At 45.1% G+C, this 22,854-nt stretch overlaps 2 protein-coding genes across 3 annotated transcripts; both read left to right on the forward strand.

Annotated features, from left to right (window-relative positions):
• Positions 1-734: 734 nt before the first annotated feature.
• On the forward strand, positions 735-11,057 carry stat4 (signal transducer and activator of transcription 4). Of its 2 annotated transcripts, none has more exons than XM_086052222.1 (24): positions 735-916; positions 1,018-1,154; positions 1,984-2,119; positions 3,697-3,795; positions 3,934-4,026; positions 4,108-4,186; positions 4,264-4,349; positions 4,776-4,927; positions 5,050-5,208; positions 5,309-5,401; positions 5,657-5,716; positions 5,804-5,824; positions 5,979-6,072; positions 6,151-6,192; positions 7,042-7,125; positions 7,191-7,289; positions 7,560-7,695; positions 7,773-7,822; positions 8,320-8,414; positions 9,339-9,475; positions 9,553-9,744; positions 9,825-9,870; positions 10,646-10,751; positions 10,864-11,057. In XM_086052222.1, exons 1-24 carry the CDS (start codon positions 884-886, stop codon positions 10,885-10,887), a joined length of 2,253 nt encoding a protein of 750 aa, XP_085908348.1. In that variant the 5' UTR covers positions 735-883; the 3' UTR covers positions 10,888-11,057. The 2 variants fall into 2 exon arrangements, with proteins under 2 accessions (XP_085908348.1, XP_085908347.1); XM_086052221.1 differs by having other exon boundaries at positions 740-916; positions 10,643-10,751.
• A 181-nt stretch (positions 11,058-11,238) lies between these two features.
• LOC147136843 (signal transducer and activator of transcription 1-alpha/beta-like) lies at positions 11,239-22,605 on the forward strand. The gene is made up of 23 exons (XM_086052223.1): positions 11,239-11,422; positions 12,850-12,997; positions 13,483-13,627; positions 13,761-13,847; positions 14,106-14,183; positions 14,261-14,300; positions 14,377-14,438; positions 15,369-15,508; positions 16,363-16,497; positions 16,590-16,688; positions 17,191-17,250; positions 17,354-17,383; positions 17,458-17,548; positions 17,624-17,665; positions 17,974-18,057; positions 18,151-18,249; positions 18,751-18,886; positions 19,006-19,138; positions 19,204-19,343; positions 20,305-20,484; positions 21,148-21,208; positions 21,324-21,402; positions 21,494-22,605. The coding sequence occupies exons 2-23, from the start codon at positions 12,870-12,872 to the stop codon at positions 21,584-21,586; spliced, it is 2,142 nt and encodes a 713-aa protein (XP_085908349.1). The 5' UTR covers positions 11,239-11,422; positions 12,850-12,869; the 3' UTR covers positions 21,587-22,605.
• Positions 22,606-22,854: the final 249 nt, after the last annotated feature.

Genomic DNA, 22,854 nt, shown 5'->3' on the forward strand with positions numbered 1-22,854 from the left:
CATGTTGGTGGCTCATAGTTACAAGATATGATGGTGAACTCTCGTTATCTGTAGTAGTGGTATGTAAAAAAACTCAGCAAGTGAAAGACCTGCAACAAAACTTAAACATTAACATACTCATTGTGTCCTCATGCTTTTTGACTAAAAGTAGGAGACGGAGCGAGACATGTTTCCCAAATACACCAAGCCAACAATTATAAATATTGAAATAAATGATGGATGTCAAAATTGCTGATCATTAGGTGAAAAGTCACGTGAATGTTTTTTTGTGCCTATCTGTTTCTCAATTAAACTAGTGTGCGTTAATTGGAGATTTTAACTTTGTACACTTTGCAGTTTGTCGTTTTGTGAAATTCAGTCCATTGTTCACGGACAGGTTTTGACACATTCAATATGGCGGATGCGTTTACGCATCCAGCAAAGTCCAACTGTGGAGTGCTTTTCCGCCGTGGCTTCGTCTTCGATACCTTCCAAAATGACAACGACAGTGACTTACTTTTTCGAATGTCTGTATTTTATGGATATACAACATCTAATAAGGCTTTTAACGTGTTATTTTTCAAACATCAATAAAGTCAAACGTCGCTCCGTGACTTCTAATCCTTTGCGAAAATGAGCCGTAGCGCCGCCAACAGCACCGGAGGCCTCCGTGTGAAACAGCGTTTCAAAAGTGACAAATTAGTTTTTTTTAGATGTTGAATTATTCTCAGTTCATAATGTCTTAACGTGTTTGTTGGCATGATTTGTGATCAAATAAACCACAAACAACAGTAAAACGCCACTTAAAAACCGTGCAAACAAGGGCAGCTTTCCAAGAGCAAAACGAGAAGACTTCCTGAATATGAAATGCACTGAAAACGAAACTCAAAATTGAAACGTGCACATGGTGAATGACACCGACGGGAGAACACATCAGGTAATTACGAGCACACAACAACTCCGAGTTATCTGGTTGGAAAACTCATTACATTTAAAATGTGTTTTAATTGAAAACAAGACACTGTGGTTTTCATTCAGGTGTGCAGAATGAGCCAGTGGAAGCAAATTCAGCAGCTGGAGATGGGACTCCTGGAGCATGTGGATTATTTGTATGATGACAATTTTCCAATGGACATCAGGCAGGGTCTGGCCAATTGGATTGAGGCTCAGGATTGGTGAGTAAAAGGAAAAAACTAAAGTTACATCTTTTCTAGAAAACATTGGTGTAGTGTATGTATGTCTTTTAAAATATATATTATCAAAGCCGCCTTACATGTTGGGAAAAAAGAAAAAGGAAATTATTCATGGGAAAATATTTTTTTTAATTTGAGAAAATGCCATATATCTTCAAGGAAAAATGCATATTTTCAAGAAAAAACACGTTGGAAAAAAATGTATGTTGTTTTGTTTAAAAAAATAATAATAATAATAATAATTTGAGAACATGTTTACTTTCAAGAAACAGCCATGTATTGAAAAAATAATAATTTTGCAGAAAGAAAACTCTGTGTGTGAGAACTAGATTTGATATTTTTGGTGAAAAAGATTTTCATTAACAAAAAAAACCCGAAAACATGTAGGAAAAAAAGTTCCATAACTTTAAGAAAAAGTTACATCTTTTTTTATTTTATTTTTTTGCAGGGTGGAGTCAGCTACTTTTCAATCAACATCACATTTTCAAGAAAAAGCCATATGTTTTCAAGAAATAATGTTGTGTATTAAAGATAAAGTCATATATTTTTAAAGAACAGTTCACATACTGTAGAAAAAGCATACTTATTCTATAAATAAAGTCATGTCATGAAACATTTTAAGATTCATACTTTCCAGGAAAAAAATGCTTAATATTTTCATTAAAAAGTTGCATATTCTTTTTAGTTGGTAGAAGACATGCTCTTTTGAGTTTAAGTCTGATGATGGACTTGACCATTGTCTATGCAGTGTTTTTTTTTTTTTCTTTTTTTGTTGGAGTCATCCTGGTTCCCCTTTTGCGTCTGCCTTTAGGGACACGGCCGCTGACAGCGGCCCCATGGCGGCCGTGCTGTTCTCCAGCCTGTTGTCCCAGCTGGAGACGGCGCTATCTCGGGAGCACAACTTTCTGCAGAGACACAACATGAAGATCATACAGCAGCAGTTGCAGGTAGGCCACTTCCCGCTAACACTTGTTTGTTTTTGGGGGTGTAGACTTAAGAGCAAAAGGAGTTCAAGGTTAGTGTCATTTTTGAATAAACCTTTGTTTGCTACCTTGCTTGCTGTCACCTGAGACAACAACAAACCGGTTTCACTCTGCATTTCTTAAATGACGAGGTGGCAGCCCTCAATTATCATCAGATATAAGTCAAATATTACAGTCCTGTGTTAATGGCTAATCTTTCCTGTTAAATGGGTTTCCCAGGAACATCCATTATGTTGACCCAGGCGTGTTTCAACTATTCAAAAGCGTCATAAACTGAAAATAAATCCCGGTAAACATTTTTTTTATACCTCATCATAAACTCCACTACTATTAACCCTTTCAGTTAATATTTAGTGCCGATGAAAGGATTGTTGATTTCCTTTCCTATTTCGTTAGTTTCTCAGGAACAGCAATAATGTTCTCGGGTCACTATTACCCAAAGGATTTTATTTTATTCAAGATTCAAAAGACTCTGGTAATTAAAAGAAATACATAATAACATCACCTTGAAAGTATGCAGCATTTTTCAAAAATATTTTCCTTTTTTTAAGATGCGACTTGGACAAAACATGAGTTTTGCTTAAAAATATCTTATTTAATTCTCAAACAATATTTGTAAACATTTGTTGAAAACATTTTATTTTCGTCTTTTCTCCCTCCAAAATATTGACTTGTTTTCGCCAAAAATATACTATTTTATATTTTAAAAATGTTTTCTAAATCCTACAAAAATATGTGACAATGATAATAATAATAATACATTCCTCAAAATATGCAATATGCATTTTTTCTCAAGTAATCTATGATTTTTCCACCCTCCAAAATGTATTCTCCAAAAGTATATGAAACATTTTACTGGCTAAAAAATAAATGTTTTTTTTCCTTAAAAATATGCAACTTTTTTTCCCTCCAAAAACATTTTTCCCCCCAAATTAAAAAAAAACGTTTTGCAAAAAATGAAACTTTCCCCCAAAAATATAAAGCATTTGTGCTAAAGAAAAATAAATAAACGTTCTCCTTGAAAACTCGGCTTTTTTCTTTAAAACATGCAACTTTTTTCTTTTTTTTTCTTTGAAAGTAAATGTCTTTCTTGAAAACAAAGTAAACGTTTTTTTTAAATAAAAAATATACTCATTTTCTTAGTATATATGATTTTTTTTTTCTAAATATATTTTTTTCTGCAGACATTAAATTTTTTTTGTTGTTCTTCTTGTGACGTTCTTTTTTCTTTCTTTTATGACTAAACTAGCAGTGGGTCGTATTGACCGATGAACAATTTTGGCGTACCAAAGAAGCAAACATGACAGGAGTGCTAAAAAGCAAACGGCTTGTAGGTGTTATGTTAGTCATCTGCAAAAAGTAAGTTACATAAAGAAAAAAAAAAAAAATCCCTTCTTACCACAGAAGCTTTTGTACTTGATCTCAGAATGCATTCAAACCTCGGAGAGGAAGTTTATTTTTTGCCTGCAGTAACAAGAGACATTTCCTTTCCAAGTTGACATGACCAGTGCGCTATCGTCTTTCGCCGTCTGACTTTGTAGGCGAAATATGCCAGCAACCCGGCAGCCATGGCCAGAGTGATCTCCAACTGCCTCAAAGAAGAACGGCGGATCCTCTCCAGCGCCTACATGCAGCAGGAGGTTTGTGTGTGTAAAGTCCCCACTGCGCCATCCCCTGACTTCAACCCTATTGCAACCACGCCAGCATTTGACATCTCCTATGTCAATGTGATTGTTGGAGCTGTTTTTGGAGGTTAACGTTCATCAACTTTTAAACAGGGGCCGCTGGAGAAATCACTGCAAAATTCGGTGGCCCTCGAGAGGCAAAAAAACATGGACCGCAGAGTCGGGACGATCCGGACAAGTGTGCAGGTGACTGCGTTTTATGCGCAGTATGTGAAATGACCTGAATGAGTGAACTGTGTCTCCTATAAAAACGCAACTTGTGAGCAGATGATGGACCAAGGAGTCAAGTGCATTGAGAACATGCAGGATGACTTTGATTTCCGTTACAAGACGCTGCAGTCTAGAGGTTGGGCGCGCAAAAAGCAGAAGAGCGTGACCTCACTCGGCAACGCGCTCATGCCATGTTGTGTCGATGTGCCGCAGAGCCATCAGAGAGGAACTCTGAGCTCATGAAACAGGAAGTAACAAGACTGCAGGAAATACTCAACAGACTTGACTTCAAAAGGAAGGTACTTTTGTTTGCCCTGCCAGACGCTGTCATCAAAACGTAACCCTCCTCTTACGCTGGTTGCGCAACAACAGCGATCATGTTCTTGGGTCCGTTTGAAAATATATTCTTTTCGTTTCCCACACACCGCTAGTGAGGCATTTTGACCAAGATTCAAGTCAAAATGGCTGACAAAATGGCGGACACAATGGCAAAATGCATGTTTTCTTTTGTTTTTTGACCCATGAAATAGGTTATCGCAAAAAGTCCGAAATGAAGACGTGTACAAATATGTTGACTGACCCATTTGCATTGTATACGTTGATAACATTTATTAAGCTAAGCAAAAGAGGTTTCATAATTGGAAAAAAAAAACTGCTCAAAACATGTTCCAAACGGGAGGTTTCATTTCCTGCCTTTACTTTTTGCTGCGCGACTGCTTTGCTAGGAGATTTTGTCCAAGATAGCCGTGCTCATCCAGGAGATTGACGACCTGATGTATTCTCAACTGGACGGCGAGCTGCGCGACTGGAAGCGCAAGCGGCAAATGGCCGCCGTCGGGAGCCCGCTGCGCTCCGGCTTTGACCAGCTGCAAAATTGGCAAGTGAGACCGAGGAAATCCCCCCCCCCCCCCCCCCGGGACAACTTTTACGACGGCAAAGACCAGCTGCACTTTAGCCAAACACAACGTGATCCCGGCTGTTCCTCGCGCCCCGCTTCAGGTTCACGCTGACGGCGCAGAGTCTGTTCCAGGTCAAGCGGCAACTGGACAAGCTCGGGGAGCTGGTTTTGAAAGTCACCTACGAGAGCGACCCCATCCCCGTGCAGAAACCGCAGATGGAGGAGCGCCTTCGATATCTCATCTATCACATCATCAAGAGGTGCGCCCCGTTGGCGCGCGTCCACCAGGCCTTTGACAAACATCCCAGCCGTGTCGCGTCTGTGCCTGTGTGTCCGTGTCTGCGTCTGCGTCTGCGTCAGCTCGTTTGTGGTGGAGAAGCAGCCCTGCATGTCCACGCATCCGCAGAAGCCGCTCGTCATCAAGACGGGAGTGCAATTCACCGCCAAAGTCAGGCAAGTTGCCGCATTGCTCTGAGAATGACGGCCAGCCCGGATTCCAAAGCAAGAACAAAAAAAAAACTCTGCCATTTTTTGGGTGAACCATTGACACAATCGGAACGGCAAAATTGTTCAAGTCTCACGGACCAATTGAACAGAAAGTTGTCCATTTTGCTTGGAAACGTTCCACGAGTCGCACTTGGCCGACCGCTTCTATTTATTCCACAAAGCCGAGATGTGACTTGTTTGGTTTTTTTTGTCATCGTTTAGGCTCCTGGTTCGACTGCCGGCAGTTGATTATCAGGTCAAAGTGAAGACGACACTTGACAAGTGAGTCTTTCTTCTCCCGCAGATGTTCAATCGTCACCGGCAAATTTCGATATTTGGGATTTTTTTCTGTTGTGTGCGCGAATGTAGGGACCTCCCTGCCGGCAGAGTGTGAGTACACCAAAAACCGTCAAGACCGGCTGTCGCGCTGTCGTTTGCTGCGGACCGCCAGGAAGTTGGCCTTCCAGTTCCATTCACACGCGTTGCGCTTGCGGAAAGCGAGACGACGCCGTTTGCCTTCACTTGACTTTGTTTTTCACCCCAGAAGCCGGCAGTTTTTCCTCGTGACCAATAGCACCAAAGTCATGGATATCGAGGACTACTCCAATGGCTGCCTTTCCGTGGACTTTCGACACAGCGTATGCGACTTGCGAGGCGCGCGCGCTGCGGCCGCCGACGCGCTTTTGTCCTGACGTTCGACTTCTCAATTCCAACAGCTGAAGGAGAAGAAATCCCCAACTTCCACAAAGGGCAATGAGGTAATAACTCAAATGTGCTGTTGTCCTGCATCCTCCCGTGCGCCAAATCACTACTTTTCACTTGAAACCGTATTTTTTTTTTTTTTTTTTTTTTTTTTGGGGCTTGAGTTACCAACCGGCTCAAGTTGCTATGGCAGCTCGTGGTGCCAGCGTGTTTGCGCAACAACATCGACGCAACGCTGCCCCCCAAATCACGTCCAATCACAAATTGAATACACTCCCCAAAATGTCTCTCCGATTCAAATGGTGGAAGACGTGGCCGGCGCCGGTCCTCAAAAAAAAAACGTTTGTACTTCCCACAAGGCAAAGGAATGCGGTGACATCATCTTGCCAAAATCCTTTGCCAAAGTTTTGGGCTACGTTCATACTGCCGCTCGGTTCCCATCTTTTTTTAAAATTATTTTCACGTCAGCGTGAACATTACGGTTCGTATTTTTTTCAAATCCAAACCGGGCACCTTTTCGGAAACGAATCCGCACAAGACCTTTTGGGCTGACCAGTTTCTTCTGCACGGAAGCATCACAAGGCTCAATTTGTCGACAAAACATTCCGAGTCGGATGGAACCTAACAATTTGTAGTAAAATGTGAATCTTGAGGGTGAAGGGACGACGTTTTCAGACACTTCAAATGTCGGCGAGAGTTCGGCGTTTTGCTGTCCGGCTCTTTCCGACTCTGTAAATTGGCCAATTTGCAAGAATAACAGAGCATGCGAGGAGAGACCAATCGGCGCCTTTTCGTGAGAAAACAAAAGGCCGTGTAATAACGCCCCAAAGTAGGAACGGCTCGTCTTTGAATTGAGTCAAACCTCGGTCTGTTTTTTTGGGGGTGGGGGGGGGTTTGCATTTCAGAGTCTGCTGAGTGTGACCGAAGAACTTCACTCTCTGACGTTCGAGGCCCGCTTCACAATGCTCGGCGTGAACATCGACCTGGAGGTAAGCGCCGGCGAAACCAAGGTCCCGTTGCGCGGCGAAGACGTTGCGCCGATGAATGCTTGCAGACGTGTTCGCTGCCGCTGGTGGTCATCTCCAACGTGAGCCAGATGCCGGCCGCCTGGGCCTCCGTGGTGTGGTACAACCTTTTGAACGACGGGCCCCAGGTCAGCGATTCAGCCCTTCGTCGTCTGCACGCTTTTTAAAACATTTTTTTTTTCTTGTTTTACACTTGATTTCTTTTCGGGGACCACTTATAAACAACTGAGTGTCCAAATGTTGACCGAACAATCAAGTACGCTCGCCTAATGATGTCACACGAGGAGAAAAAAAGTCGGTGTCGCCCCGGGGCAGTTAGTACGAAAACGGGTGAAGTTCAACGAACACGAAGCCGAATGTCCGTCCAGTGACTCTTGCGCCTTGGCGTCCCCGCGCAGAACTTGGACTTGTTCAGCAGTCCGCCGCGAGCCACGTGGGCTGAGCTGTCCCAGGTTGTCAGCTGGCAGTTCCGCACCAAGTCGGTTGAGGGCCTCGACAAGGAGCAGCTGGACATGTTGGGAGCAAAGCTTCTGGGTATGATCGGCCTCGCAACATCCCAGCCCGCAAAGCGCTGGCCAATCGCGACGTGTTGTCCTTGCAAATCTTTCCAGGTCAGCACTTCTCCAATAGTGACCACGTCCACTGGTCCAAGTTTGCCAAGGTAAGTCTGGAGCAGGAAGCCGCGGGGTCGCCTTTGGGCATTTTCTCGCCCCCTTCCGATCAAAGCCGCGAAGGGAGCGATGATTTTTGCCTCCGGAGAAGGTTCCACTGCCCAAGCGCGCCGTCGCGTCGGCTTTCTCACGATTGATTTTATCGGGCTTTTTTTCATTCGCCCGCTTAATCTGCTCCGATCGCCGTCGGGTGTTGCGGCTCTGCTGAGGTCGCGTTAACCGCCGCGATCGCGACATTGACGAATGCCGGAGGGTCGACCGCGCTTATTTGGGCGCGGGCGACTCGATCGTGAGCGGCGACGCACTGCATCGTTGGACCTTTTCCAAGTTTGCTGCTTCTGCGAGCGCAAGTGCTGTGTTTTTGCTTCGGGAATGACGGCACCATTACAGGACGCCGTTCCGTGAACTCAGCGAACGTTGCCACGTTCGCATTTCGGACGTGTGCTCATTTGATTCTTTGTGCTATTGTCTCTTTTCTTGCCCTCAGGAGAATATTCCAGGCAAACCTTTCAGTTTCTGGATCTGGCTGGACTCCATCCTGGAATTGATCAGGAAGCACTTGTTGCCTGTGTGGAATGAAAAGTAAATCTCTCTTGGGAGCATTTTCAAGCTTCTTTACGCCGAGTCACCAAGTAACTTCATCTTTAATTGGATCAAGTTGTTTGTTTTTTTTTTTGTCATTAGTATTGTGAGTATGGGTTCCTTTTTATTGGTCTGTCATTGGTCATTTTAGGTTCTGTTTCAAGTTTGAGGGTCCACTGTGCAACAAAACAAGGGAAAAAGATTGTCCAACCTTCTTTTAAAGGGGGAAGCCAACCCAAAAGAATTCTTCACAAGAATAGGTTTGACGCGGCCCCACTAGTCGAAAAGATGCCACTAAAGATGGCGCGGGCACAATCTTAATCAGAATGCCGCGTTTCATAGAGCGTATTATTGCAAAGATTTTGGAGGTTGACTTTTGCTTTAATTTTATGAGTCAGCTGTGTGTTTTCAAGTTTAAAAAACAAAAAAAGAAAAGTCAAAAGCATGCAAGTGACAAGGAGCAGGTCCTTGCGCCTGCTTACTCCCCAAGAAACGTCATCAAACGCAGACGCCACGCTAGTGTGGGGCAAAAAAGGTCTCAATGTAGTGTTCCTTGTCCGTTTTGGGCACCTGATCGGGGCTCCATTTTTGGTGAATGACCTCTGAGGTGTCAATAGCCCCTTTGAGACCGCAGGAACAAATTGGGCGACTTCCACATCTAGCCCGGCAGTTTGTGGAATACGCACACAAAAAAGGTTCCCCGGGCTGAAAAGTTCCACCAGGAACTCTGCCTGCCTGTCATCATGTCTGCTTCCAACCACAATGGTGGTGGCGGCTTCCTTTTCAATTTCCCGCTCGGTTTGACGTGAAACCAGCGGCTTATTCCCCCCCCAACATTCCAGTGATTCCAGGGTACACCACTTAAGAGATTTCAGCCCAAATGAGCAAAGCAAAATGTCTGACCTGACTTTGATTTTACGATAGCTACATCATGGGTTTCGTGAGTAAAGAAAGGGAGCGCGCTCTGCTCCGGGAAAAGGAGTCGGGCACGTTCCTCCTGCGCTTCAGCGAGAGCCATCTCGGAGGCATCACCTTCACTTGGGTGCAGCATAGCGACAGCGGTGAGAACAACACACTTTTCTTCTGCCTGACGCAAGGCTGACTTTTGAACACCCACGCCCCCCCCCCCCCCCAACAGGAGAGCCGATGTTCAACTCGGTGGAGCCGTACACCAAAAGCCGACTGAACGCGCTGCACTTTCCCGACATCATCCGCGACTACAAGGTGATCTCGGACGGGGTGGTCCCCAAGAACCCGCTCAAGTTCCTCTTCCCCGACACCCCCAAAGACGAGGCCTTTGGACAGCTTTACAACAATCTGCCAAGCAAAGGCACGGCTTCCAGCTGCCCCCGCCCACCAAGGCTGGCTTTGATTGGCGTCAATCCAATTGTCATTTCTTTTTGCTTGCAGCCTATCCATACATCCCATCCACCCTGATTCCCTGCTCCGAAATGCGGTGAGTTCATGACACCTTCCACCCTCATCTTGTCTTGCCGGTCGGATCCACCTGCTTAAAATGCGTTTCGAATGAGATGGGAACAATGTTGAGTGGGATTTGCAGAGGATAACTCAACACATACTGGATCAAATGGACCCAAGAACTTGATCACACCTCAAACAGATGATTGGCATACACCCAATAAATGAATTGACCCGCTGAAAGTTTTGTTGTAAACAACGTTTTTGAAATATTTACATATATAAAATTGAAAAGAGAAAATAATGCACGTTTGGTTTATTTCTTTCAGAATTTATCGTGTGCTCTTTCCATTTTAGAATGGGTCAGTTGGAAATTCGGGAATTTGGATTTTTTTCCCCCTGTTTCTGAGACATCGGGATAAATAATTACAATTTTCTTGGGGCATATGTTTCCTTTTGACCCCAAGCGCTTATGGTATTTGCTATATAAACTGGAGAAGAAATGCGTGCTATTGGGGAACTCATTTGTTGTTCTTTTTTTTTTTTTTTTAAACTGACATATAAACGCAGGAAAAAAAATCCGTTTTATTATCATTTTCTGCAAGGTTAAATTTCTTGGGTCAATTTGAATTATGTAATAAAGTGAACAGAAAGCCGACTGGAGACAGACTGGAGCTCGAAGAACTTCTGGTCACGGGTGAATTATTGATCAGGAAGCAATAAATTGATGAATGCCTTCCTGGAGAGGAAACAAAGGATGGATCTTTGACACGTACCTTCTAAAGTGAGCTGAAGTCTTTGTTGTGCAGCAGCTCCAACGTGAGCCCCCCGTCGCCTGCTTGCGATTCGCCCGAGCCTCCCATGACCCCGGGAGAGTTTGACATGCTCAACCAGACCTTGTCCTTCGACATGGATCTTGTGAGTTGGAACGCGTGCAGTCCAAACAGAACATCTGCTCCGTCACCCTCAAGTAACTCTGGGCCTCATTGAATTTGTCACACTAAACATGATGTTGCTCGTTATTTTCCAGATGAATTCTCCATATTCCGAGTAAAGCCCGATTCAAAGACAAGTCGACTCCCGGGCCGGCACAGGATGTCAGCCAATGAAAATCGAAAAATAATAGTGTGCTATGCATTTTTTTTTGTGTGTGTTTATACTTGAGTTTTTAGTACATTGCATGTCTGGTTGTGTTACAGTTGATAAATAAAGGCAAAAAATGTCCGACCAATTATTATTATTAGTAGTAGTAGTAGTAGTATTATCATGTACTGTCAGCATATCCCGTGAACAATTTTGTTGTGACGCAGCCCGCATATGACGCTTTGCGATGCGGAAGTGAGCTGATTCACTACGCATGTGCACTTGGCACATGAGCGCACACGCGCGGGGAGGGGCGAGGCGGGGCGAGGCGGGGCGAGTGGGTGCCTCGTTTTCAGGGAATGACGTAGCCCGGCAATTTGGCAATTCCCGGTGTGAGTTTCGCGAAACAGTCTTCGCCTTCCTCGTTCTCTTGATTTGCGCTTGTTTGGGATCCGCAAGACGAAACGCGCACACCGCTTTGCGGCTCTCTGCCAACTTGAGCAACAGTAAGTAGTGCTCCTTCTTCATTTTGGGGGGTTTGTTCACACACACAGAGACACTTGCACTTACTTGCAACTGTTGTTGTCGTAAACCCACTGATGCTACTTTGATTAACCAAGGCTAACTCAGCCGCATTATACGAATAAGAATAAGTCCTTGAGTTACGAGTATTTCTTATTCATCTCACTCGCCACCACTCTTTTCAGAGTACAGTAAATACTTACGTCATTTTGTATGATGACCTTGGTCTGCTGTGACAATGGAAAGAACCGCTGAGCCAAAAATATTGAGCAACAGCTACATACAATCGCCACAATTCTTCATTGTATTTGGCTGTTGACTCGCTGACCAGTGGCATTATTTTTTTGATATGAAAAAGAAAAATACCACTCTAGTCACCCATTGGACTTTTGTAAAAACAGTGATACCATTCTTAAATGGAAAGTAATGACTTGAACAGTTTGTGCGTTATGGTTGAATGCTTTTGCTCCTTGTGGTGCGCGTGCCTTGGAAAGCAGCAGCCGGGGGAAGGGGATCTTTGGGTCGACAGACGGACGAGCTACTGTACTGTAAGCCTGTCTTGGAAAATCCCTGCCAAATCGCGGTGGCGGATCGATACAAATGTCGATATTATCGATACGAGTACTTGGATCAGATCGATACTATTGTCCTGGTATTGATTCTTCGCTCCTCCACCAATTTCTTGAAAGCGCCGCTTCTCTGCGCAAATAGCGCCCCCCGCCCCCCCTCGCCCAGTGAGTGAGTCAGGCCCACTTTTCGCCCACTTTCCTGGCAGGGAGTGCGACGGGAGAGTGAGAGAGCAGCCGTAACCTAAAGCAATGGCAGAGCCAAACAAGAAGCACAGCGCGCGCCGTGTGGACTTTTTTTTTGACAGCAACAGAAAAGGACAGTGCCAAGTGTGATTTGTGTAATAAGAACGTGCTCCGCTACTATGGCAACACCACGAATTTACACACACATATGAAAAAAGCTGTTGCAGTAGAAGTATTTAATTATTTTCTACTGTTAAAGTTTGCATTGGAGTTATTTCATACGAAATAAAACCTTTTGTGCTGCGTTGATCATAATTATAATAAACTAACTCAAGGGGGATCATGACATTTCCAAGCAAAAGGTATCGGCTTCGGCTGATACTACCCTGTATTTACTTGATATCGGATCAATATCAAACTTGCCAGTATCACCCGAGTGCCAATTGCAAAAATCGGTGTTTTAGAGTGTACTTTCTCTAATGCCCTTGCATGTGACATCGCTCACAAATGCATGTTGGGGTAAATGAGCAGCTCACAAAACATTTGGTTGGTTGTAGGTTGGCAGTATTTGTATACATGCAATTCCAAAGTGCACTTTCCATCATCAAATCCCCGATGAGGAGCCACTTGATTTATCCGTGACATGGTTGCCGTTGTAGGTGGACCGTAGCCGCCCGAGATGGCTCAGTGGGAGGCACTGCTTAGCCTGAACTCGACCCTTCAGGCGCAAGTGATTCTGCTGTACGAAAGGAAGTTCCCCAGACATATCCGGCACTATCTGAGCGTCTGGATCGAGGACCAGGACTGGTAAGTTCCACAGTCGCATTCAACCACCAAGGCCCAGAGCGGCCCGAGTACAGCGCATGTCAGTCAACAACTCGGGGGGGGGGGGGGGGGGGGGGTGAAATGATTGCAAGAAAAGTTTGGTGCCAAATGTCTCGCTCTAAGCGTCGTAGGGATCAGCGTTCCACACCGACCGATATGACCGCCAGCACACACAAAATTCTGTGGAGGAAAAGGCGGGCCAACAAAAGCCCGCTATGCTTTCAATGACTGACGCCCACGTCACTCACCAGGCCAGACATGGCCTTCGAAAGCCACACGCAGTCAAAGTCGCAGAATGTACAGTCTAGCATGTGAGGACGGCCACTCGAAATGAAAAACAACAATACCTGCACATCGCGTGTACCTTTTTATTGTGCATGTTGTTTTAGCCGATTATTCAATGAATCGGTGGAATAGAGTACTTGCTTGTGAAAACAAAAATGTCTTTTTTTTTTTTTTGCCGTCAGGCATTCGGCGTCCGTCGACGACGGAAAAGCCAGGACTTGTTTCAACTCTCTGCTGGTTTACTTGGAAGAAGAGTGGCGCCGTTGCGTGCAGGACAACACCATTTTGCGGGCACCCAATCTTCCAGAAATCAAAGAATACATGCTGGTGGGCCGCAACGCTTGCGCTCTTTGGGCTTCACGTTGCCATGTGGCCGCTGCGCTTTTACAATGTTGCTTTCTTTTGCTTCTTTTCACTCCTGCAAAGTTCCTCTTAGCAGAGCATTTTGATTTTCACCTAGAATCATTTTGAATGTGAGCCCAAGAAGCTGGCCGCTATCCTGGTGGAGTGCCTGGAGGAGGAGAAGAAAATCCTGCTTTCAGCACAGGTGAAAAGATTTACTGTCAACTTTCCACAATGCGTTGACTAGGGATGCAACGATGAATCGAAAATCCATTTGTCCCGAATAATGGAGTTGATTCAATTCATCCATGCAGAAGCGCACAGAGACAAGCGCGGTAGCAATTCTGAAAAAAATCGAATCGAAAATCGAATCGGGGCTTGACTGAATCGTTACATGCCTAGTGTTGACACCCCCAAATTTTTTTTCCACGAGTGACGGAATTGTTTTTTTTTTATTTTGTAGGACATTGCCTGTCCAGCCGAGGAGATGAGGCCATCGCAACTGGACTCCCAAATTGCAGCGCTGGAGAGGATGTCTCAGGTTTGTGTTTGACGTCACACTCTGGAAAGTCTGCGGCTGCACCCTCGCTAACGTCCTCCGATCGAACCCAAACGTAGGAAGTCAACAAGGAGATCCAGTGGCTGCGCTGCCCGCACGGTACGTTCTTCTTATTTTGATGAGGACGGACAAGATGGCGGCGTGACGCTGTCCCTGCCCATTTGTGTTTGATTAGCGGAGGAGCAGCGCACTCGGGACGTCGTGCGGCAGGCCAACTTGGTGGTGCGAACAAAGCAGGTAATGTGGTGGAAAGGGGATTTCTTCACTCCAAATGTTATATCCTTTGTTGTCGTTGATGTCTCATGAAAAGCAGAACAAAGCGCAACCGCTCTCGCACTCGATGGCAGAAAGTCCCCAAACGTTGCCCTGCTCAGCAAATGTTGGCTGGTTTTTTTCAATCAGAGATGCAAGTAACTTTTTTTTTTTTTTTTTTTGGGTGCTGATTCTGAATCCGCCCTCATTTTTTTTTCTCTAGCACATCAGGTTTTCATCATAATAATATCATGTGTATTATAGAAATGTCGTATTTATGAATTCAATACAAATACAATACAAATCAATGTTATATAATTATATAATTTTATAATTTGATATAGCACATTTCATAACAGCTGGAGCTGTAACAAAGCACTTTACACACAATAAATAAATAACAAATAATAAGAAATAAATAATTAACTCATATTCCACAAACACAATATTCATCAGAAAGCCGTGTTTAGACGAGCATATTAATGCAAAGAATTTTGACCAGTAGAATGAACCTGTTTATCCAGTTTTATTCAATGATGTTTTTGTTTGGTGGTGTGCAGTAAGATTAAAAAAAAACTACTGTACGAACACTCTGAAAGTGGATCAAAGTCACGTTAAAAGCTGGAGGCCAGATTGGAAGTGGCGCCCTCTGCTGCTTGGCCGATGCATTGCAGATGAGCCACCGCTCACCTACCACTTCGGGAGCCGTGCTCAGAAAGACTTTGGTTGTCGGGACAACCAGCGGTGGCGCGAAGACATGCCACAGACGACTACTAGCGCAGAACGCCTGAAAAAAAAAAAAAAATGAAAGACGTTTCGATTCATTCTCCAAAACAAGCCAACGTTGATACGTCAAAGTAGGGCCAATGGTAAATATGAAGCCTTGCTCTTTTTCTTTTTCCGATCATACGACAGCAAATATGGAGCATTTTAAAGTCAGCCGAGGAAGCGGTGGAGACGCTCACCGGCGCCGAGTTGGCCGAGTGGAAGCGGAGGCAGCAGCTGGCCTGCGTCGGAAGCCCCGTCGACACCTGCTTGGACCGTCTGCAGAAGTGGTAACAAATCGTCAAGAGCAGCTTTTAAAAAAAACCCACACGGCACGTCGGCCACGCCAGCGTCAACCCCCGCCCGCCGTCCCGGTCCCGCTGCTGGCTCGTCGCTTGCCCGTGCCGACGTCCACGCGGCTCCACCTACATGACGCTTCTCAAAAAGTTCAAGTGTCCAAGATGCAATAATATCGGCGGTATTATATTTGCCACCGTATATCGTCGTTGTCGTCGTTTCACGATATTACTAGCAGCAACTCTGTTGAAAAGCCCAAGTTGTTTTCCATTTGTGCAGTTCCAGCACCCTCTGGTGGTTAGTTTATTAGTGCGCTTTAATTTGTTACAGTTGAAGAGCCACGCTAAATGCCAGTACGAGCGCATGACTGGCCGAGCCTATTTTGTTGTGAATGCTGTTATGGACAAAATCAGGATATCGTTTCTTTTAGTTTTCTTTTTTTTAGATGAGCTTCTTATTGAATTTTTTGAACTATCGCAACCCCTTTATACCTCGCCACCCCCCACAATATCGTAATAATTATCATATCGGTATCGTTTTTACTGGCTCAAAGCAACTTTGAGGAGGATGGCAGCAACCCTGGCACACCAAAAAATACAAATGTCCTGAATTGCTTTATGGCATACTCACTTCCTTCTTTTGCTATAAGGGCGGCTCAGGATTTCATGACACTATGCGCAGGCGCGCATGGGAAATGTGGTTGACGTTTGTCAAGACACTACCGCTTTTGCCCACATGGCGCCGCCATAATCAACAAAAACTGACATTGGACACAGTCTCGCTTTTAAATCATGAAAAGAAGGGCTAGGTCTGTTTTTTTTTTAATTTTTTTTTTTTTCGGTTCCAGCTTCACAAGTACGGCTGCGGTGCTGCAACAACTCCGGCAACATCTGACGAAGCTGCCGGAGCCCGACGGGACCTCGAACGACGCGGCTGAAATGAATAGCTCGGCAAACACCTTGATGACCAAACTTGTTTCCAAGTACGACACGGCGTCACAAGGCTTGCCGCGTGGTCAGCGCGCAGCGTTTGGCGGCGGCCGTAGCCCCGATGCCAACTCTCGGTCTGTTTCAGTGCCTTAGTGGTGGAAAAGCAGCCGGTCATGTCAAGCATGCCGAGCATCCAACAACCTTTGGTACTCAAGACCAAGGCCGCCTTCGCTGTCGCGCTGAGGTGAGAATGCGCCGTGAAAAAAAGATGAATCACAATTCATTTGATCGTAATCACGATTACTCAAACCGGCGTTTATTTTGGAGGACAAACCAAGAAAATGTTGAAATAAAAATAAAAATACAACGACAAATAAATGGAAGTAAGTGGACCAAACAAAATTGATAAGGTTAGTTATGATGAAATCAAATAAAGGTGCACATGTATGATTTCTTCCTGTAAACAAACAGTGCGTTGGATATGAATGCATATTAAGAATCGTTTTTTACCGTGATGCCAACTTTGTAATCGTGGAGTGTCATAATCGGAATTGAATTTCGATTAATTGCACAGCCCTACCGCAGGTGTTTATTTGTTTTTTTAATGAATGGCAATCCCATTGCAAATGATCTCTGGAATTCTCATGTATTACTCAACTTTAGATCACTTTTTTCATGTATTTTTTTTTACGGCTTTATAATGAACATGTTAGCATTTCTTGTCAACGATATTCCATCCTTTTCAGGTTCCTGGTAAATCTTCCCGAATTCCGATGCCTGCTGAAAGTCAGACCCGTATTTGACAAGTAAGTCCTGACGAGACGAGACGAGACGAGCGCGCGTTTGAGGCCGGAAAGAGAACAAACCGAGTTTTCCATTCTCTCTCTTTTCCTTCTCTCTGACAATAAGGGATGTTGCGGAGAAAAATCAAAGCAAAGGGTAGGTCAACATTTTGGTTCGCTTGCAAGTCTTCTTTGCCTTTGATGGAGTGACATTTTCTCGCCATCTCGCAGCTTCCGTCACTTTGATTTCACGGCAAACTCCAACAAGGTGCCCGACGTGAACGCTGCTGGCAATTGCTTGGTTGCAGAATTTAGCGACTTGGTAAGAAGGTTGACCCCTTTTTGTAGAAAATGCAAACAAATAATATTCAATCCTTTTTTTTCCTTTTTCTTCCAGGTCATTCAGGAAAGCAAAAAGAGAGCTCATAGATCAAATGAGGTAAGACTTTACGTGAAGGCCATTTGTCGTCGATAACGTGACCGCTTCAGCGCGTTGCCCAAAGTCAGCCGGGATCGGTCCGAGTACGAGACCCGGAAATCCTCCAAAATGGCCGACCGACTCGCTTCCTGTTCGATTTGGGCCATGTGTTCTTGAGACGTTTCTGTGTGTTGTCTTTTCATCGCGGCCAGTGGGGATGTAACGATTCATCGAAGATCGATTCGCCCCGATGAATCGATAATGGATTCGCTTAAAGCGGAAGTCAACCCAAATGTTCTTTTTTCCAAGAATATGTTCCCCTTTGCCAGACTGCTTTGAGTGTCACGGAAGAACTGCACGTCATTACGTTTGTGAGCGATTTTCAACACGCCGGGCTGCGCTGCCAAATCGAGGTGAGGCGCACGTTCCGCTTCGTTTGGATGAGAGACGGAAGTTGAGCTTTTGCAAACACAGATGGAAACAATGTTTTCCTCCTACGTTGGCAGGCCAGCTCTCTACCGGTGGTGGTCGTATCTGCTAGCAATCAGGTTGCCAGTGCCTGCGCATCGGTCATGTGGTACAACATGTCCACCAGTGAACCAAAGGTAATGGTGCAAATCGTCGCTGTCCTGTGGAAAACATTTTTCTCATTCTTACATGAATGGCGTTCCGGCGTTACAGACATGGCACGAATGTGACAATTTAAAAACCTTTTTCACAGGACAGCGACAAAATGCCAACGGCCAGTGAGCCGCAACTGTCCCCATACTTTTGAGACTCTGAAAATGGAGCCCCTTTGCATATTTACCGGTAAAAGCCTTGAATCGAATCCCAGTCTCGAGTCGGTCAACGGACGCAATTGGCCCCGATCGGTGATTCTGCTCATTTGGAATCAGCGGAACCGAAATCACCGCATCATTCTTGAGTCCGGAACCGAAATCACCACATCATTCTTGAGTCCACACACTTGAGTCAGTGGAGCCGTTCAAGGGAGTCTGCGGCGGCGGCGGCGGTTCTGCCAAGATTTGGCTCCTTTGGTCCAAAAGGGCAAGTGAAAGAGGTTGTTTTTGGTGTGTGTGTGTGTGTGTGTGTGTGCGCGCGCGCAGAACCTGTCGCTCTTTGCCGAGCCGCCTCGCCTGTCGTGGCCGCAGCTCTCGCAGCTTCTGAGCTGGCAATTTTTGTCCACGGGAAAACGAGGGCTTGACGAAGACCAACTGGCCACGCTCCGAGGCAAAATTGTCGGTAAGAGACCCGGCCGCGTTTTGTTTTGTCCATTTTGCCATCGCGGCGCCCGAGGCACTCGCACTGGCCTTAGCGCTCTTGCGCCCTTCCGCCCTTCCACGTTGCTCATCTGCCCGCAGAGGATCCCGACGGTTTTGTCCACTGGGACTCCTTTTCCAAGGGAGGCTGCGGGAAAAATGTCAACGTGTGGCTTTGGCTCTACGGAATCCTGGATCTCATCAAAAAGCACCTGCTGGATGTTTGGCGCGACGGGTAAGCGGCTTTTGCCCGCTCAACTTTGCTCCCGATCGCCAATCGCCGAGCCTTTTTGTTTTTAGGCTCATCGTGGGCTTTGTGAGCCGAGAGAAAATCAAGGAGCTGTTGCGGGAGAAAAAGACGGGCACCTTCTTGCTCCGCTTCAGCGAGACCAACCGAGATGGCGCCATCTCCTTCAGCTGGGTGGAACACCGCAACGGAGGTGCGCTCGTGACCAGCGCCGGTCACGCCGGCCAGCGCATCCAATTCAAGCGCTCTCCGTCGCTGCCGAACGAACAAAGATGCATTATTTGCAGATGAATTCAAACAAACCCCCCCCAAAAAAAAAAAAAAATATATATATATATATATATATATATGTATTAGGGCTCTCAAAATTAAAGCATTAACTAGTGAGATTCATTTAATTTTGTAACTCGTTTTATTTAGGTCCTGTGGCAGCTGACTTTTGCTCACACGCAGGAACAGACTTTTATGTCGTTTTTTTCCTTCAAAAAGTTGCTCGACAGCTCATTGGAGAAATAATTTGTGCACTTTGCAAAGCCAAATTCAAATAGCGTATTGGTTGTAGGTTTTGGGCGTATCGTTCAACAGTTGTATTTTACAGGACGAGAACGTATTGAAGGATCAAAGAAAGCTATTAGAACAGTCTTTGAATCGAAATGTACTTTTCATTTTTTTTTTTCCCCCCCAAGTAAATATTTATTCCAAGCTTTGGAAAAAAATGTAGTTGAATCATACGATTAATCGCGATCAATTGAAAAACGTGCGATTAGTTAGAACAATTTCATCGCTTGACAGCTCTAATATATATTCATATATACGTAAAAAAAAATGAATGAATCGGCCAATGAATCTGTAATTTCATTCGACAAAATATGAGAATCGACAGTGGTCTTAAAAAAAACAAATCCACATAAATTTTCAAGAATGCGAATGAATGGATTCGTCAAGCACGTGCCGTGAAGACTCTCCGTAAGTTCCACTAAACAACCCGGGCTAAACTTTGCTCTTACCCATCCTATCAAATTTTTCCCACTTTCACTTCCTCCCTCGACACCAATTGCTACTTTCCTAGCGAGTGAATGCGTGCGTGGCGAATAGAGCAGCTGGTTAGCTCGTGTCCGGAACCAGACCTTGACGCCGGCCGTCTCCATCTTCAGAGGCTCAGGTGCACTCCATCGAGCCCTACACCAAGTCGGAGCTGGCCAAGGATTCGATGCCCAACATCATTTACGACTTCACCCCCAGAGTTCACGGCAGCGCCAGCGGGAACCCTCTGCTCTATCTCTACCCGGACGTGGACAAAGACGCTGCTTTCAGACGCTACTACACCCGCTCTGGTATACGCACTCAAGTCCATCTGCTTGAAAAACTTGTTTGTTGCATGTTTGTTGGCATGTCGGGCTTTTGGCAGGGAACTTTGGGACGAGCCTCAAATCTTGTCAGGGACGTGGAATGTGGCCTTTTCTAAACGTTTGCCCAGTCGTTGGTGTTTGGTCTTTAAGCGCTTCTCTTCATGGTGCGTTCACATTTCGACCTTGTGAGACTCAGCGCTGCCTGCGCTGTTGGCCGCACGCTATTGTCATATTGAGGAGTGACGTACGGCGATCTGCGCCACGCGTGCCCGCTGCGCGCAATCGCTCCGCACGCACCTCAATCAAATCCACCAAAATGGCGCGACGCCGCCTGCGCCGCAACTTAGACCTGGTGACCTGGTTTCAGCGGGCACCGGCAGTCAGAAAATGCGAGTCCACTTTCAGTGGCAAGGAAAAGATCGGTGGTCCGCCGGACTGCCCCCGCATGGCGCAATGTCAAATTCCCAAACACACAAAAGTAGACTTGCTCTGCGTGGAAACGAAGGTGTGGCAGTTCTTCTGCAGAGCGCTCCTTGCTAAACTTGCAATAGAGAGACAGAAAGGCCCACGAGGACACTGTGTTGGTATCTCCTCGCCAACGTTTTGCGAGTGGTGCACAGTCTGTATGTGAATGTCTCGTCTGCGCAGATCCGCAGACACTTCCAAGGTCGCCTGGTTATTTGCCACGGAGACCCATCTATGTGACGGAGTAAGTGTGACCACGTGTGCACATTTAACATTAAAAACTGTGGCCACACTTTTGCTTCTGTAAGTGGAATTGCTTTGAGCAAATGTTTATTTCTTTTCTCCATCCCCCTTGCCAGTATGCCGACGCCCCCTCCTTCTCCAACACAAGACTTTCTCATGGAGGACATGTTACTACCCTCGATGCCCGACATGCTGGTGGGTTGGCATTCATTACACGCCCCCCGCTCTTGTTTTTTGTTTGTTTTGATAATGGTGTAAATAAGCACAGTTGCGTGTCTTCCCGCAGGACGTCTTCGACCGTCCGACGGAGCTTTTCGATGTAGCCGGCGGCCTCCTCTTCTCAGAGCAACATCACCCGGATGGCTTCAGTTCAATCTGACAATATTTGCGGCGAGATAGTCATGGCTAGCGTTACGCCTTTGGTGGCGTGGCCGCCGCATGCGCATTTTAGTCATCGGAATTCTTTCGCTTTATAGTGACAAGCAGAAAACTCAAATGTTCTTCCATTGGATGGCCAAAGTTGCAATTGTAGCCGACTGCTGCCATTTATCCAAACATATCCGCTTTGGGTTCAATTAAACAAGCCCAAATGTCTTTAGAAACAAGTCTTAATTTCATACTTAAGTACATTTGTGACTAAATGTGGACGGGCATTATTTCAGTATTTAAAAAAAAAAAAAAAAAAAAAAGTATGAGCCACTTTATTTGCCTCAATTTCTGTCACATGCTTGGATGCGACTACTGTACTTTTTGTTGTATATTTGCAAATGTCTGCTTATTGTCTATTTTTGTCTCATAAACCCTTGTTCCCTATTCACGTGTTTATTTACAGATGCATCCTGACAGAGGTGAGCTTTGCATGTTAGGGCATAGCTACATTTTGCCTGGGTTTGTTCATGCAAATTATGGATTCAGCTCCACTGGCTGTGCTGTATGAAAAAAATGAAATGAAATCACCTTTAAAAAAAAAATCTTTTAATGCTCATGTTTTAAGATAAGTTCCAAATGGTATTGAAGTGTTTTTGTGATCCTATTTTTTGGGCGATATTTACCGTTTTAACTTCATCTCGGCAATTCTGAACATTTTTCGTGGGGTTTTCGCCTAGTCGCGGCAGGGCTTCGGCCCCTGTTACTTGCCACCCTTTTGTAGAGTCTTTTTTCTCGAAAAGTAGCCGCCCCTTGTCGTCATGGTAACAAGTCTATAACAAGAAACTGTTGATATTTTTAAGAGGAAGCTCAGGACACACCTTTTTAGTTTGGCTTTCAACAACTTTTAAATAACTTATCTTTTCTTTTGATTGAAGATAATTCTATGTTTTGCTTTGAATGTTTTAAAGCACTTTGAGTTGCATTTTTATGTATGAAAAGTGCTATATAAATAAAATATGATTGATTGATTGATGTGAAGTCGTACTTGCTGTTGGCCCCGCGGTAGAGGGGGCCGCATTTACACCACACAGGACAGTCGCCTCAAAAACGGCACATTTCAACACGGCTCTAACATCGGGCAAGACCGTTGAGCTTTTTTTTTTTTTTTTTTTTATAAAATACAAACTGGACATTTTTTTTTTACCTTTTTATCGGCAGTTCTTGTTATGCACAAATAACATTGCTGGTCACCTAAAATGATGATTAGTAATAAATAGA

The sequence above is a fragment of the Filicampus tigris genome, chromosome 14 (genome assembly GCF_054856515.1).
Source record: "Filicampus tigris isolate MCC_2025a chromosome 14, RoL_Ftig_1.0, whole genome shotgun sequence".
NCBI lineage: Eukaryota > Metazoa > Chordata > Actinopteri > Syngnathiformes > Syngnathidae > Filicampus > Filicampus tigris.